The sequence below is a fragment of the Phaenicophaeus curvirostris genome, chromosome 3 (assembly GCF_032191515.1).
Source record: "Phaenicophaeus curvirostris isolate KB17595 chromosome 3, BPBGC_Pcur_1.0, whole genome shotgun sequence".
NCBI lineage: Eukaryota > Metazoa > Chordata > Aves > Cuculiformes > Cuculidae > Phaenicophaeus > Phaenicophaeus curvirostris.
This window is the reverse complement of record NC_091394.1, coordinates 58,634,329-58,656,876: the sequence shown is the minus strand read 5'-3', so window position 1 is coordinate 58,656,876 and position 22,548 is coordinate 58,634,329. Positions and strand designations below refer to the sequence as shown.

The 22,548-nt window shown below is 37.9% G+C and overlaps 1 protein-coding gene across 1 annotated transcript in view; it reads right to left on the bottom strand.

Annotated features, from left to right (window-relative positions):
• Window positions 1–1,104: 1,104 nt before the first annotated feature.
• Window positions 1,105–22,548, bottom strand: part of XKR4 (XK related 4) — a 228,285-nt gene continuing 206,841 nt past the window's right edge. Inside the window, exon 3 of the mRNA XM_069854133.1 lies at window positions 1,105–4,444. Within this exon, the coding sequence (XP_069710234.1) occupies window positions 3,498–4,444 (947 nt within the window). The 3' untranslated portion in view covers window positions 1,105–3,497. The remainder of the gene's footprint in view (window positions 4,445–22,548) is intronic.

The following is a 22,548-nucleotide window of genomic DNA, read 5'->3' as shown; positions in this document are numbered from 1 at the left end:
TTTTTATTCTCCCGTATTCTGGAATGAAATTTAAAAGACCTGATTTTTTTCATTATTTCACAAGCAGAAGTTAATGTTTTTACAAATTTTTTTTGCTATTGCTGTTTTAATTGAGCTTTATTGATTTTAAAACTGTTTGTGGTAAAAAGAATAGTGCATATTGATTGTTAACTCCCTGTAAGGCCATCATGGAATTTCAATGTGGACTATGTTTAACCTTGACAATTTCTAGAAAAAAATTTACAGCTTTTAATGCATCTTTTCACAGCAAAGAAAATCAAGAAACTGTCCATGTAGTCATCTGAGTGTTAAGATTTCAATGACCATCGTGTTCTCAGTGCAACTATCACTGACATTACAAATAGAACAAAGTAAGATTTTGGAGAGAAATTTTGAACTTGATGCAAAATGACTTCTCCCCCTTCCTCAGTCAGATTGAATTCTGAAGACAAGCTGCGTATACGTAACTGCCATGGATGGTGCTGTGCACTCAGACCCCACAGTAGTTTGCTTAAGATAAATTTGCAAACATTATTAAAAAAAAAAGGTGCCGGGAGAGTAAAGAAAATAAATGCTAGCTATTGAAAATTACATGGAGAAATAAAGCCTCTGTGTCCTTCCTTCCAAAACCAAACAAGAGCAAATCAAATTCACCTCAAACCTTCTTCTGAAACCTTAAAGGCAAGCACTGTTCCAGGCAGTAACCCTTTAAATTCTGTATAAAGCAACGTTACTTCACTTCTTTAAGGCCTGACCAAAGGGCTCACAGCTCTGAGGAAGAGCAAGACAAGACATTAGAAGAGGAAAAGCTTCGCTGACATCTGTGATGTTGCCCCTCTCCCCGAAGGTGCTGGAGGGAGGGAAGAGCTGGAGGGTTCTGCCCGTTGTGCCTCACTTATGCTAAAATTTTTGAGTTCCGAAGCATCAGAATTCTGAAGCAGCAAACACATCAAACTGTTTCCTAAAGAAACACTCACATCCTGGGTTACAAAGCAGACCATTGACCATGTTTGTATAGAAAAATGGCAATGTTGTTTTGCGAGCTGCTGTTTGATTCTGGAGTGAAGGCTCTACAAAGGATGTGCTCCCAAAATCTGTTTTGGCAGCACTTGCAGTGGTATATTTTCTGATAAAATATGATGCTTTTCTCTGAATAATCAGCTGTATCTCCATGGAGAGAAGGGCATTTTGTACAAAGCTTCAGGTCTGTACTATCAAAGAATGGTTTTATTTAAAAAATTGTTATAGAGGCAGCTGACCACTGCTTAATTTGAAAATATCTAAGAAACCCTTGAAGCACAGGTATTTCCTGATCTGTGTAAAGTTCCCTCTGCCTTGCAGATCCCTGCACTTCCACAGATGTTTTATTTTGAGGAACTCGCCCCAACAAAGAACAACAGGTAGAGAACATTTCACTAATAAAAAAAGTCAACATTAAAAATGGCTAACTAAATGCATACAAATAAACATAGGCTGTGTAACCTTGGCCATTTCATAGTACAAATATAAATAACAGGAATGACTGAAATTTACCCAGCAGCATATACAGCAGTGACTACACTGGATATACCTGACAGTGAAGATTACAATACCAATCATCAGGTCTTCTCCATCCTGACAATGCCATTTAAACCAGTAACTCTTCAGTTCTGCTTCGCTCTCCTAAAACGGATGGAAATAGTTACAGCAAATTGTTTCTCATGGAATCACTTGGTGTCTTTACAAACCACTTACATTTGAAGCAGGATCCACGGTTTATGGAGTATTCTAAAAGTACCCATGTAGGCTTTCATATGGCATTACACTGCAAAACAAATCCATAATGTGTGAAAATCAGGTTTATATCAACCTGCAGAAGCCAGTTGATAAAATTCATGGACCAATTCTTAAAATCTAAGCTATAAATAGAATGAAATGTATTAAAAGATTTGAGGTTTATAAAAAGTAACCCTTTTATACCATATTTTTACTTTACAAAAATATTGAAATAATTCATGAGTTTTTCACTCTGCACCAGCTTTAAAAAAAATACTATCAAATTTTGACTTGCACCTTTAATGCATCTGAAAGCACCATCAGGGGATACTTTTAACATAAAGGAGGGTACCATTGACTAGACTTAGGGAGGTATTTGAAACCCAAAAGCTTGCAGCAAAAGCACTCTATTACAAGAGATTCAATGTAATTTTGAGACGTATCTGGACATAAGTCTTGAACAGGTAGAAGAGGGTCTTCCAAGCAACTTGCTTATATTATATTTTGGTGAACATACTTATTAAGAGGTGGCTGAAAGCCTTTAAAAGACATCACTTTCACCTTGGATGGGAAAAATTAGAACTGTCTTTACACATTGAGAACTTGATTGGTCTTTCCTGCTTCTTGTTCTGGTAGGGCTCGTGCCGCTCGTTATCTGCCCCTCAGGCAATATCAACCTTGCAGTTATAGAATGTTTGGCACTAGAAGGGTATGGCATGTCACAGTCTCTTGTCATCCCTGCATACATTCACACACTGGATCATGCATTCTCAGTCCTGAAACAGAAGCATTTCAGTGTGTTCATCTCCTTGTGATTTCTTCTGAAATATCTGAATGGGGTCCTCCAAAAAGTTTAGAATACAAAAACTATACTTCCCTGTTCTTTTACACACATAGATATTTTTTTTTCAGATTGAACACTGAATCATGATTATCATTTAATTTACAACACTACGTGCTAGAGCTCACTCCTCCTGAAAACTAGAAGTGAGCTACATAGGACTTCTGTTGGAAGTAACATAAAGAAATTAAATTGCATTTAAAAAGACTTTGAAATTCCACAGAAAAATACCAAACAGTTGTGGTATCATTAATGTTTACCCTTAATTAATAAGAATTTAATTTATTTTCCATTGACAGCCTTACAAACGTGATAACGTATCTCTCTAACTAAGAACTATTTTGCAAACCTATTCTAATCTGAATGGTTGATTCATGGGAGTGTTGAAGACTATTATGCTCCTATTTTTTCCTCAGAAAACAGTTTTTGTAACAGCAACATTGAGTGCTACAGTTTTATTATTTTTGAAAAGGATTTTTTTGTTTGTTTTTGCCATTGATTATGCAAATATCAATCATTAATGTCTAAAATAAAATGCACTACTGGCTAAAGTTGACAGCTCTGGTCAGAGCCTTCCTACTGGTTTGATTTTAAGTACTGTGCAGTCAGTGTTTCATAGCAGCAAGGAGTCATGGGCGGATTTCACCAGCTGAAGTAACTGATCTGTATGTGTGGGTCAGTGGATTTTTTTGAGACTTTCTGGTGATGCTGCTGTATCAGTATCCTGCAGGCAGACTGCACACAGTGGATCAAATGATAATCATGATGATAGCCAGACTAAGAACACTACAGCTTGCTGCTCTACTTGTAGTATGCAGTTTAGTTATTTCTACAGCCCTACTGTCAACCCTTAATTTGGACTGTAACATCGGAGCTTCTTCAAACTATGGTTTTGTTTTGTTTACAACGTAGTTTCATATTCCAAGCGCTCCTGGATAAGAGCATCATCTTTATACTGTAGCCGTGGAGGAGCAGGGGAACATTCAAATGCTAAGACTGCCTTCCTTAGGCTCCTGTCCAACACGTGTCTCTCCCACGCTGGGTACCTGTTCCTGAACAGATCAATTTTAATGACAGACTCCTCAATCCTTGGTGGCCGGGATGAAGGTGTGGATGGTGCAGTGGGTCTCACCTGAAACACAGGCACACACCCATCCCTCTCTGCAAATTTTTGATCCCGCTCGCTTGTGACACTCCTGTTGTTGGAGATGGACCGTAGAGTGTTTGTTGCCACTTCTGGGGGAAGGGTGAAGGCAGTGGCAGGGTCCTCACAAGCACAGCTTGGCGACTGCCCAAACCTTGGTCCGTTGGGGTGAAAGAAGGCATAGTACATTAGCATAAAAACAATGCCTGTTAAAAAGCTGCTGAACACTACACACAGTGCTGGTATGGCAAATGCATCAGAGATTGGTGGGGCCTTGTACAGATACCAGAGAGCACTCAAGGCGGTGTTTTCTAAAAGGATCACAAAATAGTAAATGAAAAGCCTACAGCGTGTCCTTCCTTCCTTGACATTGAACCAGCTGAAGATATAGATTATCCCAACGACCATGTCAAAAACTATCTCCTCCCATTTAGTGATGCAAAACTCTGTTTCGCAGTGGACGATCCAGAAGGTCATAATGCACCAGTGTAGTACGATGAAGATCCCAAAGTACAGCTGGAAAACCGAGGCAAACAGAGCAAAAGTAATAACCCTTGCTGCAATTGTGAAGAAATGCCAGCAAAACTGGATTATAACAGCCATATAACTGATGGGTTTCTTGTCATCACGAGAGTCACGGAGGGCCTTTTGGTAGGAAGCCAAAGCCCAAGCCAGGGATACAAGAGATGCTGCAGCAGTAAGACCTAGGAGGAAACAGGAGATGCAGTTAAGGCATAAACAAGTATACCAGCACTTAGTTGAAACCAGTGAGATCCTTCCCTCTTTAAATGAGCTCTTCACCACTCATACAATAAAATCTCTTACTTCTCCTTTATTACGGCCAGTGCTGAGAAGTGGACCCCTATTGCTGAGATTTCATTCCCCTAATAAGCACAATGTCACACTGGATACACATGAACAAGAGTGGCTAGCAAACCACACTCTGAAATGAAACACTTCTTTAGCAATTTTATGTTTGAAACAAATTCATTAATTCACAGCTTTCAGCAAATTGGGAATAGATGTCTCTGTTGGCTGTGTGATTTTTCATGATCCACTGTGGTTATTGTTTTAAAGAAAGAACATGAATTTTCTGATTTTGATAAGTCATTAAAGAAGCCTAATATAAGACAACCAAGTCTTTCTAATTAAAATACCAGCATCATATGCATATAAATTAAATCAATAACAATGTAAGTGTAAATCTACATTTTTTAAATAAATCAATGGAACTGTTGTTACATCAAAAACTGCTTTACTCTTGCCGAGGGGAAAATATTGCCCATTTTTGATATTTCCACCACCTTTAAACAAAATTTTAATAAGTAGAAAATGTCAAAGTTTTATTTTTGTTCCAGTTGGAAATTAAATTAATTTTAGACATGCTGGAATTTTCTATTAAATTAAAATTCAGTGTATAGATGTTCCTAAAGTAGGGAGTTATGACAAAGTTCATATACCCATTCTGTTACCCATATATCACATAATCACCTCTTAAAAGGGCCTTGAACTATGATATTTCTAGAAAACATAACAAATTTTTTTTTCACAAAAATAATCCAATATAAAATTATTTCTCATATTATTTTAAAACATAACCTCTGTGAAAATAATTCCTACTGACCTGAAAATACAAAAAATGTAAATAAATCTAAAAAAAACCCCTTTCTATGCTGATTTTGAATGTGTATTATTCCGTTTTCCTCAAGTGACTTTGATTGTTGTCAGTAAGGAAACTTTAAAAAAAGATAAGTTGCTTTGCAACTGAATCTAATTTTTAAACTAATCTGTCACTTTCATGCACTATCAGAAAAATATCTTACATTCCCATTTAAGAAGTGATATTCTTCAGCATGATTATTCAAATGCTTAACAATTACATAATTCTTTTTTACTAGAAGATTAATTTTCACTTACTTACATATTGTATCAGGCTGCTTAGTATGTAAATGGGAATTCAAGTGAAATGCAAAACCCTAGACTTTTAAGCTTATTTATTAAATCTAAAATAAAACTGCATTTAAATAAAATTGCAATAAATATGTTGTACACAGAATGAAAATGTAACAAAGCTGTCATACTTAAAATTGCTTTGTTATCAAAGTAAATTTTACATACAGTTAATGAGTTCATAAGTCTCAGTATCCTGGCTTGAGAATTTATTCATCGATCATTTAAAGACAATGATGCTTCAGCTTACTCTGTTTCTAAACAGTTCCTAAAGTTTGAACTAGTTATTGAAGTAAATAAAATAAAAATGAAGAAAACACTTCTTTTTTTCTGCTGTTTAATCACTTCAACAACCTAGCATAGACAGTATTTTTCTTCCCTGTCCAATAGTATTCTTTAGAACCTAACCATAAAGAATATATCGCTTAAATATTACAAATTTTAAGCAACTTTTGTTAATACAGATTTCTAAGTTGAAGCCTAAATACAAGTTGCTATTCACTTTTGAAAAAAAAAGAGTTTATTTTAAAAGAGAAAACGGTGGATTGTGGATATAAGACATGACTCTTAAGAGAAAAAAAATCTATTTAAGCAATCCACCTGGCTTAAAATACTAAGATTTTGCTTTGTAAGTAGTACTGAGGGATTCATTGCCTTCAGGAGGGACTGTGTTTGCCAGTTTCTCCCTCAGTCACTGGTAGGGTTCTAATTATCTGAGCTCCCATGATTCCATGAAATTAAAACCACCTTGTTTTAAAAGTAACAATAATAAAAAAAAATCAGCAGAAATAGGGAATAACTTAGGATTCCAGGAAGAATTTTTAATAAAACTTCATCATTTTTCTACCCGTGCAGATGCCTGGATTGCCAAAACACCAGCCTTACTGCTGAATTTCTCCTTCACAGAGGAAATACGCTACCAATGATGAAGACAGGAAGGAGACATGTTATACACTGTTATTTTCATTTCTGACATGCATATCTGCTTTTCACGCTGGGCTGTCTTTCAGTTACCACTATCTCTGGAGACAACACTAACAGCTGAAAACGTAAGTTCTCGTTTTCCTCTAAGAAACCACAGTTCATATCCGTTATGAAATGAAAAGTTTGGAAAGTTAGATGAATAGGATAAAGGATAAGAGAACCTTTCAATACAAATGAGCTACTCTGAGCAAGAGCTCAAAAATAGCATTATCAGCACAAGGAAGAATAATGTGAGAAAGAAATCCATATATTATCTTTGCAAATCTAACTTTAATGACCTCACACACTCCCCCAGAGGTTTCCAGAGATATCATCAGTTTTGCACTAGGAGTTATAGTCATTCAATAATGCACACAGACTGTTCCAAATAAAATGTTAAAATTCAAAGGAACTTCCAATGTTCTAATTCTAATTAATTCATAGTCATTGTCTAGGACAGAAAGAAGCAAGTACAATAGCAATGTTAATTCTGTTATTTAAATAGTCATTAATATGGAAACATCTTTTGCTTTTCAGAACAAACTCAGGAATTCTGGCATAAAGGAGAGAAAAGGAGACAATGGAATGCACAAAAGAGAAAACCTGCTAGTTAAAGTCTCACTTATCTACTTCTGTGCTATCGGCAATGGTTTTAGGGATACAGAATTAAGAAAAGGCTACACGCTTCATGGGCACCAGCCATTTTTCTTTACTGATGAGAACAAGCCCTAAAGAATTATTAAAAGTATAATTAATAATGAGAGCAAAAATGCAAAAGTGATGCAAAGGGCAGTTTTCTAATAAAAGAAACGTCACTATATAAATAATTCACTGGGAATGATTAGTGTAAAGTGAATTATTGTAGCACTGAACGGCTAATTCATTAATTAGAACATATTGATGTGTTTCCTGAGTATGTGTTTGTAGAAACTTCTTTATCCATATCTCAAAAGCACAACCAAAATACATTTTCTTTTAGCAAAATAAAACTTAAAAGGCGCTAACACAGCACCAGGAAAAAACCCCAAAACCAAGAACAGAATGTCCTATAGATCTAATAGAAAACAATTTTTTTTTTAATTAGATGGTTTAAATTCCAGAGTAAGGAAGGCTTATTTGCCATTCAGAAATGAACAGAGAAGATTGCTGTATTTACACAGCTTTTGCCATGCTGCTCTGCAAGTATAGCCATAAGCATTCACATGGATGTCTTGCAGACAGCTTGACAATAGTCTCTGGGTTTCTGCACTAATTCTTTTATTCCCATACACTAGTATGGCAATATACGAGTATGGCTCCTGTTTTTCACATTTAGTATGAGAATAGTGTTGATAATGTTGATACGCTGATATTTTTAGTTGTTACTGAGAACTCATGGACTTTTTCAGATTCCCACATTTTGCGAGTGTACAGGTACACAAGAAGCTGGGAGGAGCACAGCCAGGCAGCTGACCCAAGCTGGCCAAGCAGATATCTAATACCGTGCAGCATCATGCTTGATATATGAACGAGAAGGTGTTAGGTGGCCAGACCTTGCTGATCTGCAATTGCTGCTTGGGACGAGATGTAATCAGTTGTTGTATTGTGGAGTGTTCAGCATTGAATCATACATCGCTTGTTTTGTATATTCTTTATTATTATTGTTGTTGTTATTATTCTTCTGTTATGACTCTTTAAGATAATCGTACTGAAGTCAGGCTGCTAGAATATGCTGGCTAAGACCAATTACTAGCTAAACGAGCACCTCGGTGATCTCTTCTCCCTTGGAAGTACATTTTCCTAATATTTGTTAGCTTCTTGTTCAGCTAAAGACATGTTATATTTATAAGTTACAATTCAGGAGTCCTTATTAGTCACTAATCAAGTCCAGTCCTTCCCAGACAGTGACAACTCTCAGCTCCTCATATATGTCATGCAGTCTGTATGCTTCCAGGCTTGGGAAGACAGTATGAGATCATTTCGCCTGTTAGGAAGCTAAACTTAGACTTATGTACTTTCACAGCTAGACTCCTTGCCTGTTAGGCAATTCGGTATCTTTATATTCCAGTGAAATATGTGCAGCATAAACATACCCACTGAGTCCAGGCTCATTTCCATGATTTGTACATTTCTTTTGGGCAAAAAGTGCTTTTGATTTCTTGAGGCTGTTGCAAGTAGCTTACAGTAATAAAGGGATTATCTGGAGGCTGCAGCAAACCCAAGCAGAGCAAAACTCCTGCCGTTACCTCTTGAAGAGAAACAACATCATGATGACATAAGACTAAGCTCAAGATAGGGTATCGTCTATGGGAGAAGGCTCCACCTGCACTGCTCAGTCCAATGCACTGTGCATATGGACATCTTCTATAACGACAAGGGCAGAAGCAGCAGCACTTCTCCATGCTGCCCAACAGATGAAAGAAATAAAGATATAGTCTACTAGACAGACAAAAAATCCTGTTGTTTTAACATTTTCAGGAAACGCCTTTCATTTTTTTCCATATTTCTGTGATTTTATTTTATTTTTTGGTGGAGTTTTTATATGCTTTTGCTTATGCAACTCCTGGACAAAGTTTTTCTTGGTATATTCCACCGATTCAGAGGAACTAGCCACAGAGGTTTTTCACTCCATGGCTGCTAACAAGGTCAGCTGGAATTCTTTTATTGGAAACACCTTCAAAAAATATTCATCAAGTGAAAAAAAGGATGATGTACACAGTAAATGTCACTGACATGATTTCAGTCTTTTCTGGAAACAAACTACATTTTTTTCTTTAGGAATATGCAAATTATTTTTTTAAAAGACATCATATTTAGTCTACAACAGTGTACAACCATGAGCAGGGAGAAAATTAGTATTTGTTTCTTTCACACAGTCACCGTGGTCACCTGTTCCAAGGTCTGTGTGCCATCTTTCCCAGCTCAGAGGGCAGTGGCCTGTCAGACCCTGGCATCTGGCTTGGGGCCACTGTGGGTATGCACTGAGCCCATACATCAAAAAATGGCAGAAAAGTAAAACTTCAGAATAGCAACTTTCGAGGCAACAATACAAAAGCCAGAAATAAAGCAGTCCATGATTTGGAAACTAACCTATAAAAGTGAAAATGTGGTGGTGCTAGAAAAAGTTCCAAATAAGGGAGCAAACATTCTTTCCAAAGGTTATTTATCTTCACTTTGAATAGGCACATTTTCTTTCCATTTTGACTTTATCTATCTTGTCTTTTCAGCCGCTGATTCTGTAGGGTTCAAACTTCAGTGTAACATTTCATGGACTTTCAGAATTATAAAAGGTTTCCAGGACATCAGTTTTTCACTTAGAAGTCCTCAATACCTTTGAAATAGCATAATGTCAGGACATCCTTAGAGATACATTTTTCTTTTCCTTGCTTCCTTCCTTTCTGGAGGAGGATATCTCCTTCCCTTCCCAATAAGCAATGACATTATAGAGATCGGGGTACAATCCACAAAGAAGACTTGATGGTTAGTAGTATTTCCAAGTGTTTTCTTTTAATAGAACATACATGTGTCCAGTTATGTAGAGACTAAATGCTAGAAGATAAGAAGACATGGACTGTGAAAGTCCCACCATATATAGACCCTAGAATGAGGGCATAGAACGTTATTCCTGATAGCTCTAAGGTTCTTAATCATCTGTGTGGCTAAATGAAGATCCATAGAAATGTTAAGAGCATGGACAAAGCAACTTTAAAACAAAACTTAAATACTTGCAGAAAATTTCTTAAGCGTGGAATAAGCTGGTGAAAGATGTAGATTTTTACTATTAACCAAGCTTTTTGAAGTGTTTTCCACCATCATTCCACAAGCAAAACAGGTTAAAATGGCCATACTAGCTGCAGTATGGTAGAACACATCAGAAATCATATCTGGCAGATCCAAACTATCTCTTCTAAGTATTTTTGTTTCCAAGAGATGCCGAATATCATAAAATACACAACAAAGTATCACACTAGCTCTAGAAATATTTGATGAAGATTTGGAAGAGGGAGGGCTAAATCAATATTTCAAATACACTAGAGAATTATTTTTCTGTAGATATTGCACTATCAGTGGCCAGCATCCAACAAAGAGAAGACTATCAGCCAAGATATATTTTGGCAAGAAAAGTATTCCAAATACCTTTTACTAAGTCTTAATGCAAATCAATAGCATGGGACCAGGTCACTGGAAATGAAACATTGACTCCATGCAGAAAGATAGCATGGGGCCATTACTCCCCTTAAATCTCCTTAAGCCAAAAGTTTAGGACTGGCTTTCAGTGGTTCATAGGCTCACACAGGCTTTCTGAAAGGGAATAAGTTTCTGCCTCATTAAGCAACTGATATTTCTACCACTTGCACATTAAAGTCATTCTGAAGTTAGTACCTTATTTGACAAAATTTGACTAAGAAATATTTTATATATATAGCATTTTTCTGTGTTTGCCTTAAGCTTCTCTAAGCTTTTCAGCTCTGGAGAGAAGCTGAGGATAATGTCTGATACGGTGCTAAGGGACAAAAGGCAATTAATATCACTCTGAAAAGGAAATCAATTTAACATTTGTGCAATCCTTCTTAGCAGAGGGAAAACTAGAGCTGTTAGCTTTTTCTGGTACATGATGCTATTTAAGTTTTCTCTGGATCAAACTGAAATATTACAGTTCTCACACTTTGGTATGTTTCTTTCACTCTGAAAAAAATCCAAATACACTTTCACAATAATTCTTTAAACAGACTTATTTTTCTGTTAGTGGATAAGCAACTACTAACCTCCTTTCCTCCCTCCCAAAAGAAAATCCATATTTTTACCTACTCTGCAGGCAATGGAAATTGAAGCAAAGTCTAATTAACCAACCTGGAGAACATTCAGTGTATTCTGCAAAGTCTGGAGGCTAATTCTGGTTCTACCTCATGTCCAGCTTTGGGTTATTTTAGATCTCATGTTTATATCTTTTTCTTCAATATTAGTTATAAAGCCACTTGTTATCAGTAAGAAAACTCAAACTATATCTCTGCTTATCTATGATACATCTAGAATATAGTCATGATATACACAGGTAAATATAATGTATCTGTCTACACTTCATATGTACAGTATATTTAGATTTACATGCTACAAACTCACTGCTAAGCTGGCACAATCTAAAGACTCCAAGAAAACTAATGATTCAACACTTCCTCTGAAAAGCTTTTTTGGTATTTATATGTGGTTTGTACCAAAAAAAATCATCTCATTGCAAGGTTAAATTAATCTAATTTCAATTTCTGGTGCTTGCCTTGGAGATTGACAAAGCTTTCCTGGCTCCTGCTATCAAAGATTTTTTTCACATGCAAGTACCCATAGAGGATGATCAAATTAGTTTTTAAACATTTTCCCAACACTCTAGGCTTATCAGTCCCTTAAAGTCTTATACCCAAATGGTTGATCAATTCTCTCAGGAACCATTCTGTTCCCCTCCTTTGAATTTTCTTCAGTAGCTCCGTCTTCCAGAACCTGTGAGTCACAGAACAGAGCACAGGCTTATAAGAGTGGTCTTATTAGTGATGTTCACAGTGGTACATCTATCACTTATCTTGCTTCTACACTCATGAATCAAAATAAGGCTTGAAGCCACAACCTGACACTGAAAACTCACACAAAAAAGCTCTTCTCTCTGTTGACTTCTGTGCCATCTTCTGAAATACTGCTCTTTACTACAGCAATTTTCCAATCCTGTAGGTGCAGTCTGTGTTTCTAATTCCCAAATACACTTTTCTGGATTAAGACATAGTCAGAGGGATGTGATAATTTTGGCCAAATAATTCAGATAAACCTGTAATGGTAACTCGTCCTATGTGCTATAGACTACCCTCACAGCTCTGTGCAAAGCCTGGAAAAACTTAACCAGTCAGTGGAAACACAGCCAGAAAATACTACATATCATGATTCATAATGCTACCAAACAATATGAGAGCAAGGACAAGTGTTTGGTAGGTGCTGCTAAGCATTTCCTCACTTATTCTTTCCTGATTTTCATATCCATCTAGAAGGCAGTTTTATTTCACTTAATACGAGCCCTACCCACTCCTACTTCATGATATCACATGATTTTAAGTCCCATGAACTTGAAAAAAATAAATACATTATACATTATAGTTGTCATCATTCTAACTTGTAAGTTCGTCAATGAAAGATAACAAGTCTGGGTAACAAGACCTAACATTCATGAAACAATTGCAGAGTTCTACTATTGAGGCTCTAATTCTTTGTTAGCTGAGTAAGCAGTTAATCTTTCTGTTACACTGAGTTAATATCAGGCTAATCTATGCTTATTTTTTTAGCTCTGTGCACCTTTTCTTTTATCATTTTAAGACTTATTTCTATATGCATCTGCACATCAGTTTGCTCCATAGTAATTTTTAGGAATGATCAAATGATTTCAAAAGAATTTGATGGAGAAAGAGATGTCTCAAAGATGCAAAGTTCTGTAATGTTCAAGGAAAACAGCAGCTAGACAAGGATCCAAAGAAGTTTTCCTGCTGAAAGGAAAGCAGGCTTCAAGCATTTTTACACCTTTAGATATTTTTATTCCAAGAGCCAGGGACCAATTAGTAAGTGAATGAATATGTTCCTGGCAGCTGACAAATCGATGTAGATAAAACTTTGAGCTAACCCTAGCAGGTACTGCCTCTTACCCATCCAAACCCAGAGTCATGAAAGAGAACTGTGAACAAGGCAGGGAGTGAAAAGTACAATGTGGCAACCCAGGGGATCTGAAATAAAAACAGATATATTGAGGGTGACGGTTAAGGACAGGGTAGGAGACAATATGTGAGAAGGCTATGAAGACATGTATCTATTCCTACAGTAGGGATATGGAGAAGCCAGTAGGAAATGAGGTTTCATTGTCCTTGCTGTTTGAAGAACCTATGGAATTATATTAAGAGGCATTCTGCTTTTCTGGAATTCACCTGCTTCTCTAATGTTTTGCTAAAACACATAGTTTCCATGTTTATAGACATCTCCATCAGGGTCTTCAAAGCTGGAGACAGTGTAGTTCAAACTGGAAATAGAAAACAAAGGGAGCTCCAAAGGTGGAACTCAAAGAGTCAGGTTATGTTTTAGAGATTACTGTGCATCTACCCTAAAGAGTGAAGAAATGGTGATTAGTTTTATAGCAGTGTAACTTTAAATCAGGTCCTCTGTAGACTCAGAGGAGGAGGTGGCAGTCAGCTGCATACCTAATATTGATTTGATATATTGGTTTGTCCATGTGGACAACCAGTAGATTAGCAAGGATTTTCTTCTGACAGTGAAGAAGAACAAGAAGTTATCAATTCCTATCACTGGCACATTTTTATAAACAGAATAGCAATAATAAAGCATTCAACCGACACCAGTAACCTAACAACACTAAACAATTTGATATAAAAACCCAGGCTTTTCTCAACAACTGGAGCAGTAGCAACAACTGATAAAATCCCAGAAGCAGTAGCTCTAAACCTGTTGGTGAATACACCACACCAACAAAATGCCTCCACTCTGTTCCACATTAATCATCCTGATGTAGAAAGGAAATGTGCCCACGACTGGGGAAGAGTGAGGAATATGCTATTACACGTCAAGATTTGAATTTATTATTGTATTACTAATTACTATCATTAAAATTTATTATCTTATTATTTAATAATTATTTATTATTATGACTTGAAGTTATTATTTCTGGCCAATGGCATGTTCCAACACAGTCACATCTGGTACTTTTTTTCTTGTTGCTATAGGGTATACGCTATGCTGTTTAAATTACAATTTAATACATTGGTAGCTGTTTGGATGTGCAGTAATGGATAACTTTTCGCTCAGCCTGCAGAATAAAAGGCTTATGCTTGCTACTACTACATTCAGATAACTTATCCCTCTCAGTCAATTAAAAACATAGATATTCCTGTGAAAACAGCATTCACAGAAAGCCCATTGAGCCATGCCAGAGAAAGAATCAAAACTAATAATGAATCAAAACTAATAAATACTATGACAAACAAACATCACATTTCAAGATTTGAAAGGCAATATGAAAATATGCTTCAAAGAGTTCACATTTGCAGAATCGAGACCTGCTGGTCAAGAACAGAGGGAACTGCGCAAGCAGTGCAAGCAGGGACAGGGAACCTGGGAAGTGTATAGGGACGCTGCTCAGTTGTGTAGGGATGAGGTCAGGAAGGCCAAGGTGCAGCTGGAGCTGAACTTGGCAAGAGAACTGAAGACCAACAAGAAGGGCTTCTACAGGTACGTCAATTAGAAGAGGAAGGTTAAAGAAAACGTACCACCGTTGATGGTTTAAAATGGTGACCTCATACCAACAGATGCGGAGAAGGCTGAGGTACTTAACTTTTCTTGCCTCAGTCTTCACTGACAACCGCTCTCCTCAACCCTCATGTGTCAATGAACAGCAACCTGAAGACCAGGGGAGTATAGTCCCTCACATTGTAAGGGAAGATCAGGTTCATGACCACCTGAGGAACTTGAACATATATAAGTCTATAGGACCTGAAGAGATGCATCCCAGAGTCCTGAGGGAATTGGCTCATGTGGTTGCTGAGCCAATATCCATGACATTTGAAAAGTCATGGCAGTCAGGAGAAGTCCCTGGTGACTGGAAAGGCAACATTGTCCCCAGTTTTAAAAAGGGTAGAAAACATGACCCTGGGAACTACCAACCTGTCAGCCTCATCTCTGTGCATGGGAAGATCATGGAACAGATCCTCCTAGAAGACATGCTAAAACACATACAGGACATGGAGGTGATTAATAGCAGCCAGCACAGCTTCACCAGGGGCAAATCCTGTATGACCAACTTAGCGGCTTTCTATGATGGGGTAACCATAGCAGTGGACACGAGTAAACTGACAAATGTGATCTATCTAGACTTCTGTAAAGTCCTTGACATGGTCCCCCACAATATCCTTCTCTCTAAACTGGAGAGATATGGATTTGATGGGTGGAAAAGAAACTGGTTGGATGGTTGTATTCAGAGAGTAAAGGTCAATGGCTTGAAGTCCATATGAAGATCCATGACAAGTGGTGTCCCTCAGGGGTCCATACTGGGACCGGTGCTGTTTAACGTCTTTGTAAATGATACTGACAGCGAGATTGAGTGCCCCCTCAGAAAGCTTGATGATGATGCTGAGTGGTGTAGTTGCCACACCGGAAGGATGGGATGTCATCCAGAGGGACCTGGATAAGCTGGAGAAATGGGCCTGTGTGAACCTCATGGGGTTCAACAAGGCCAAGTGCAAGGTCCTACACCTGGATTGGGGCAATCCCCTATTTCAATACAGGATAGGGGATCATGTGGTTGAGAGCAGCCATGCAGAGAAGGACTTGGGGGTGCTGGTGGATGAGAAGCTCGACATGAGCCAGCAATGTGCGCTCACAGCCCAGAAGGCCAACCATATCCTGGGCTGCATCAAAAGAAGTGTGGCCAGCAGGGTGAGGGAGGGGATTCTGACCCTCTATTCTGCTCTTGTGAGACCCCATCTGGAGTATTGTGTCCAGTTCTGGAGTCCTCAACTTAAGAAGGATATGGATAAGTTGGAACAGGTCCAGAGGAGGGCCATGAAGATGATCAGAGGGCTGGAGCACTTCCCGTACAAGACAGGTTGAGAGAGTTGTTCTTGTTCAGCCTGCAGAAGAGAAGGCTTGGAGGAGACCTTATAGCAACCTTCCAGTACCTGAAGGGGACTACAAGAAAGCTGAGGAGGGACTGTTCACAAAGGCTTGTAGTGATAGGACTAGGGGCAATGGGTATAAACTGGAGAGGGACTGATTTAGACTAGACATAAGGAAGAATTTCTTCACAATGAGAATGGTGAGGCACTGAAATGGGTTGTCCAGGGAAGCCGTGGATGCTCCATCCCTGGAGGTGTTCAAGGTCGGGTTGAATGGGGCCTTGGGCACCGTGATCTAGAGGCACTTGTCCCTGCCCATGACACAGGGGTTGGAATGAGAGGATCTTTAAGGTCCCTTCCAACCCAAACAATTCTGTGATTCTATAATCTTCCATAAAGAGATGAAGTAAACAGGCAAAATCTTTTTTTCATAACTGAAGTTCTTATCTGAGCAAATGCAAAATAACTTTCCCCAAACATTCGGGCACTGATGGGAAAAAAAAAATCACATTAATCATAAATCCATTTAGTATGCATGTAGATTGTCTCTACAAGTTTTCATGTTAAGATACAAAAATAAGGTATATTATGAGATATTAGCATTTAATTTGAACACTAAGCACTTTATAGTCTGCTAATTCTCTAATGAATTTAACATTTTTCTGTTGTGATTACTTACTATTTTAGTACAATGTATTATGGAAATTGGTATTACGTTACGAATAAATGCAATGTTTGCAATAACCTAGTATACTTACATTACTGTCAGTATTTACTTTCAGTCTTAACCTGATTTGGGAGGCAGGACTTAAGAGAGACTTTGTTTTGGTTTTACTTAGGACTAGAACAATATATGACTATAAATTAATTTCATTTTTTTTTTACTTATTCTGTTTCTTAAAAGTCAAAGTCTGTTGCAGTGTAAAAGCACAAGTTAATTTATGCTTTCTCCGGTCCTCAATGCTTCCTTCTCCTCTCACAAAATAACTGCTGTCAGCAACAGCTTAAATATTCATTCTGGCTTTGCATCTTTTCCTTCCAGTATTTCTGCCCCTAAAATTCTTCAGCATCACCTGCCTCTGAAGTGTTCTCCAAGACATCTCTCTTTCCTCTTTGTTTTCCTCATCTGCAAGACATTGAAACCACTCTTTTCCCAGTGCTCCTCATATTTCTTACTTTTCAGCAGGCTTCCCAGTCCCTCTGTTTATTTTCTTGAGAGCTACTTTGAGCCTCCAGTCCTGTCTCCTCCCTTTCAACACTCACCTCCTTCATTTCCACAGTCTTGTGACTGTCCCAGCAAGGTGCCCAGAGCTCTGCTTTTAGATACAACACCTTGATGGTTGAGGTATTGGCATTATTGCTGTCTGGTTCAGGAATGCATCACGGTCCACCATAAAACCTAGAAAGCTACCATCTTATGCACGTTTCTCTGAGCAGCAGGCTGGCCCAGCAGCTCACTGCTCTGGTGCAAAGCCTCTATGTAGTTACAGACACAATGTACCTATTTGTTATTCTTCAGGTCTTCCCCGCAAGTCAGCTCTTCTGCTTTCCTTAAACAGACAGTTCTTTTAAAATCCTGTTAAACAATTGGGTTTTTTAAAAAGAAAGATCTTCCCAAAGCAATAAATTCCATAGGAAACTAATACACTTGTAAATAAAGTGATGGTTTTATTAACTGCTTCATATTTTAATATAAGATGTCATACTGAGGACAAAGATCTGCTTGTGTGACTGCCAAGTGAGCAAGGGTATTCACTGCTGCTTACTTTATCCAAAGCAACCCTCATATTTAGGGCATTTCAATTCACTTTCTTCTGGATTGGTGTATGTCATCAGAATAACCCCTGCCCTGTGACTCCATTAGTTTTTATTACCTTGCTTTCTCTTATTGAAGTGAAAAAACCTGAATACAAGAGTCAAGTAATCAAGGTAAAGTTCCATAGAATGCAGGAATATATTTGTAATTATTTGCTGTCACATTGTATTTCTGTCTGCATTAAAATAATTTATTCTATTCACTGAATATCTAGATCCATAAATTCATAATTTAACATTAAAATACATAAAGTTCTAGCCATGATCTCAATACACTCTATTCTCAATGAAATTGCAAGAGTTTATAACCGGATATCTCAGAGGCTTATAGGCAATGTGAGTGATGTTTGTGCAAAAGACATGTCTGCTGATATTCAGTTAGTAAAACACATTATTTCTGTCCCCAGTATAAGATTCTCTTTCCTTTATCTGGGCTGAAAAGCTGACAAAATTTCCCCTTATAGTTCCATTGTACTCCACTAAGCTATTCAAGCTGAGCAACGTATTAGCTCCCAGATAGTGTGTATTCCTGTGAATGGGACATTTTAACAATGCTTTGCAGATCTAACAACTTTTCTTAAAATATTTTAGTATATTATTCTTGAAATAGCTCGTGAAGAATGTCAGTATGATATCCATTTTCCTGATGGATGTACCAGGGAAAGAGGAACTGAATGATTTGACTGAAATATCAGCATACAAAGCCTTTCCAAGAGGAGGAACCCAGGACTTTTAAAGTAGAGGCTATTACCCTAGACACAAGGAACATGCCTTCGGTGGCACCTCAGTACCACTTTGCAGCAGACTCCTTGGCCAACCTTTGAAACAACAAATTAGCTGTCTGCATTGATACTGTACTTCTCAGTGGGTTCAAGCACCATTGTCTGTGAGCCAGCATCACAATCTCTGCCCAAGCTGCAAAAGGCAGCCTATCAGCACAGGGTTGGACCTTTGAAAAGTTATTTCCTGAGTGATTCAGTTACCAAAAAGATAAACAACTTCTATATTTGGGAAGCCAGCTGAGTTCCATTCAATTTAACAAGAGCAACTGGGCTTTGAAATAGGTCAAAGCAACGAGAAAGTGTTTTCGAATTACCCTTCAACAGTACTGGGCAGTGACAGGGATTTCATTCTTATGAGCACATGGCTACAAGAGTTACAGTTCAGAACAAAACACAATTAGTTTTTCTCAGGACCTATATAAACAAAAACTAGAGGAGCTGCTGTTTATAAGCATAAATTCTACTGATCATTAGCAGAATTTGGTTTGCTAAATCCTTTTGGGCCTTTTGAAAATATCTTCACTGATATACTTAGTACAATTATTCAATCAAACACTCTGACCTGAACTTATTATTTTTTGCCAATGGCATGTTCAAGCACAGTCACATCTGGTACTATTGTACCTGTTGCCGCAGGGTACACGCTCTGCTGTTTAAATAACAATTTAATAGCAGCCCTGGCTAAATAAGGATGTTGGCTTAAATCCATATTTTCTGAAATATTAAAGATGAACGGAGGCAAAGATTTGCAACTTGTCTTTAAAAAATTCTTTTGCATATCTGGAACAGAAATCAAGCAGCAATTTTATTGGAGTATTTGTAAGCAGAATATTAACATATTTCCCTAGCTCTATAAAAGCTAATGTACAGTAAGTATCACCAACCTGAACAGAATTATTACTTCATGGTAATAATGTCCTGAAAATAGAAGTCTATAATGTCAGCACTTAAGCTCACATAATGAATGCCAGGCTATCATACAATTATTACTCTTCACAGTGTATAATTACAGAAACTGGAGAATATTCTGGGCTTGCAGTTTCTCTATTGTTGGGCTGTCTTGTAAACTTGACTGGCAGCTTCTCTGTTAATTTTTTTTTTTAACCAGCAGGGAATCAAGTCATGCAGTCACTTTGAGTGACAGCTAAAGAAAACTGACTAATAAACGAACACCCCACACTGTGTTTTAAAAATGAAAACACCATCCAGAAAAAGGAATTGAAGTAGCCAGTTTGTATAATAAATGACTTTGTGAGGCAAGCATGATAACAGAAATGAGGAAAAATGGGATACCAATCCAGGTGGGCTGCATGCAGCAGCATCCACAGCACAGGATGTCTTTACATCTCAAAAGGCAAACACTGCGTACTTTGGCTAGAATGCTGATTAATTAAATAAGCTGTAAATATAATTTTCTCATTTTTGGTTTCCTGGGATGAAATTAACCAAAGCACCCTTTTCACCTTTGAGGACAAATGCTTAAATAAACACATATTTTAGTGATAGGTGACGGGTCCTCAGCTCTCAAAGCAACTGGAGGTTGGAATGAAGGAGTATGCCTGTTTGTTAACATGGTATTATTAAAGCAGCTTGAAGGTGGCTGTCATTTGCCCCTGCTGCCAACAATTTTAAAGGGCTATTGATACAGCTGATGAGCTCTGGAGGAGTGTAGCCACATCGCCTTTCCTGGGGGCATGCTCTTTGCACAAGAGGGAACAGCTTCTCAACTTCCAGAGCATCAGATGACCACTGAACACTGGAAAGCCCTCCAGCAGTCCCTGGCTGCAAATTAAGGGCTGCTCTGTGGTGGGAGTAATTCCCTGTGTGTATGAAATAGGTTAGCTTGCCCAGCAATGCAAGGCTCTTCCCTCAGTTATAAAGCATCAAAGATCCCCAAAACACCTAAGCTAAGAGAAAATCAAGTGAGTGAGGGAGGAAAGTAAGTAGAGCAAAGGTTTAATGGGTTACAAGCAATGAGAAAGCACCTGTGGTTCTTCCTGTGAGAAAAAAAAAGGCTCTCCTGAACTTTCAGTACAGGCACGTAGTCACATGAGAGGAAAAGGGTGCTGCAAAGGAACACAAAGAGCTGTTTCTTAAAATATTTCTTTCTTGTGCTGACTGCACTTGCCAGCATTTCACCTTAAGGGTAAAACTTCTTTCTTTTTGTCTCGTGACTGGTGACTCACTGTACAACACAGTGCAAACTCAATGCGTAACACAGTTGGATTTGGGATTTGAGATTTGAGTCATGTTAAACCCATCATAAGAAAGATTTTAGCTGAAATTTATGGAAAGTCCTGGTTCTAGTTTCAAAAGTTACTTAAACTAAGATATTTGGCAGTATTTGGGTACTTAATTACCCTGATGTCAGTGGGAATCAGACATTAAAGCACTTCAGATGAAATGCTAGGGGACAAGATCTTCATATTTAAAAATAACATTGACATTATTAGCTGTAAAACCCCCTACTACAGCTCAAAATAACCCCTTACATTAAATCTTCAGTTCCAATTCGGGTTGGAAAACTCTTTTGAACTTCAGAGTGTATCACTGACCATCACCTGTCACTTTTCCTCCTCTCGCAGTGTATTTAGGGATTACACAACTATGCGGATCTCCAGCTTAGGATGTCCAGAACTCTTTCTTCTTGATATCCAAGTCTTTACACTTTCTTCATGGAAAAGCTCTGCAGTGCAAGTATGAAGCACTTGTGTAGCTCACTGTATGAAGCAAGTAGAAAAGGCTAACTTATATTACTTACATTATCTGATTAAGGGAGAGCTGATGGCTGCCGCTAATACCAGGGTTGATATTTTGTCAAAAATTCTAACTGGAATATCCTAAATGCCTTACTTATCTAGGATTTTGGTGCTTCTAAATTTTTTCATTGTTTTTACCATAAGTCTCATAACTGGGCCTTAAAATATAATTATTGTTCTAAGGCTAGCATCTAGTCTAATGTGACACTTAATTTCTATCCCTGCTTTATACCTCTTCACAATTAGCAACTGGTATTTCTTTAGTAGCAGCAGCTGCTATGGTTTGTGTAGAGACAAAAACAGATTTAGCATCTCAAGCATTTCTTGCTGAAGACAACTGACTAGACATCTTGAACTGTGAGGACTAAATAGTTTTGTGAATGTAACCTGAGGGCACATTGACCTGGTGTTTTGCTGAAGACATACTCACTGCCTGTCTGAGTAAATTACACTTTTCCCAAATCTTCAACTATGCTTTCGATTGCAGTTCTCTTCTGCTAACTTTAAGTGTTCAGTCCTGCTCTGCTGTTTCCAAGGCAGACAAAGAGGTTCTACCTAGCTAAGATGCTTGCATATACTTTTCTGAGTTTGGTTATTCAGGCTCCCATGAACTTGCATTTCTTCTGTGCTGAAGCTTCTACTTAAAAAACCCAGAAATCAGTGAAAAATCCAAGGTAAGGTAAAAGCACCATTAGAATAACCCTCCAGGAGGGAAAATATATCAGCATTCAGAGGCTAATATATTTCCACAGCAAGAGTCCTTTGACAAATAGCTAATTCCATGCCTTTCACTAAACCCTTCAAAGTGAGTGTCAATGGATGTAATGACTCTTTCCAACTGAAGATCTGAGCACAGTCACACAAGAATTTACTCTATCGCTATCAAGTGCACAAATGCTGCACACTAACTTGCCAT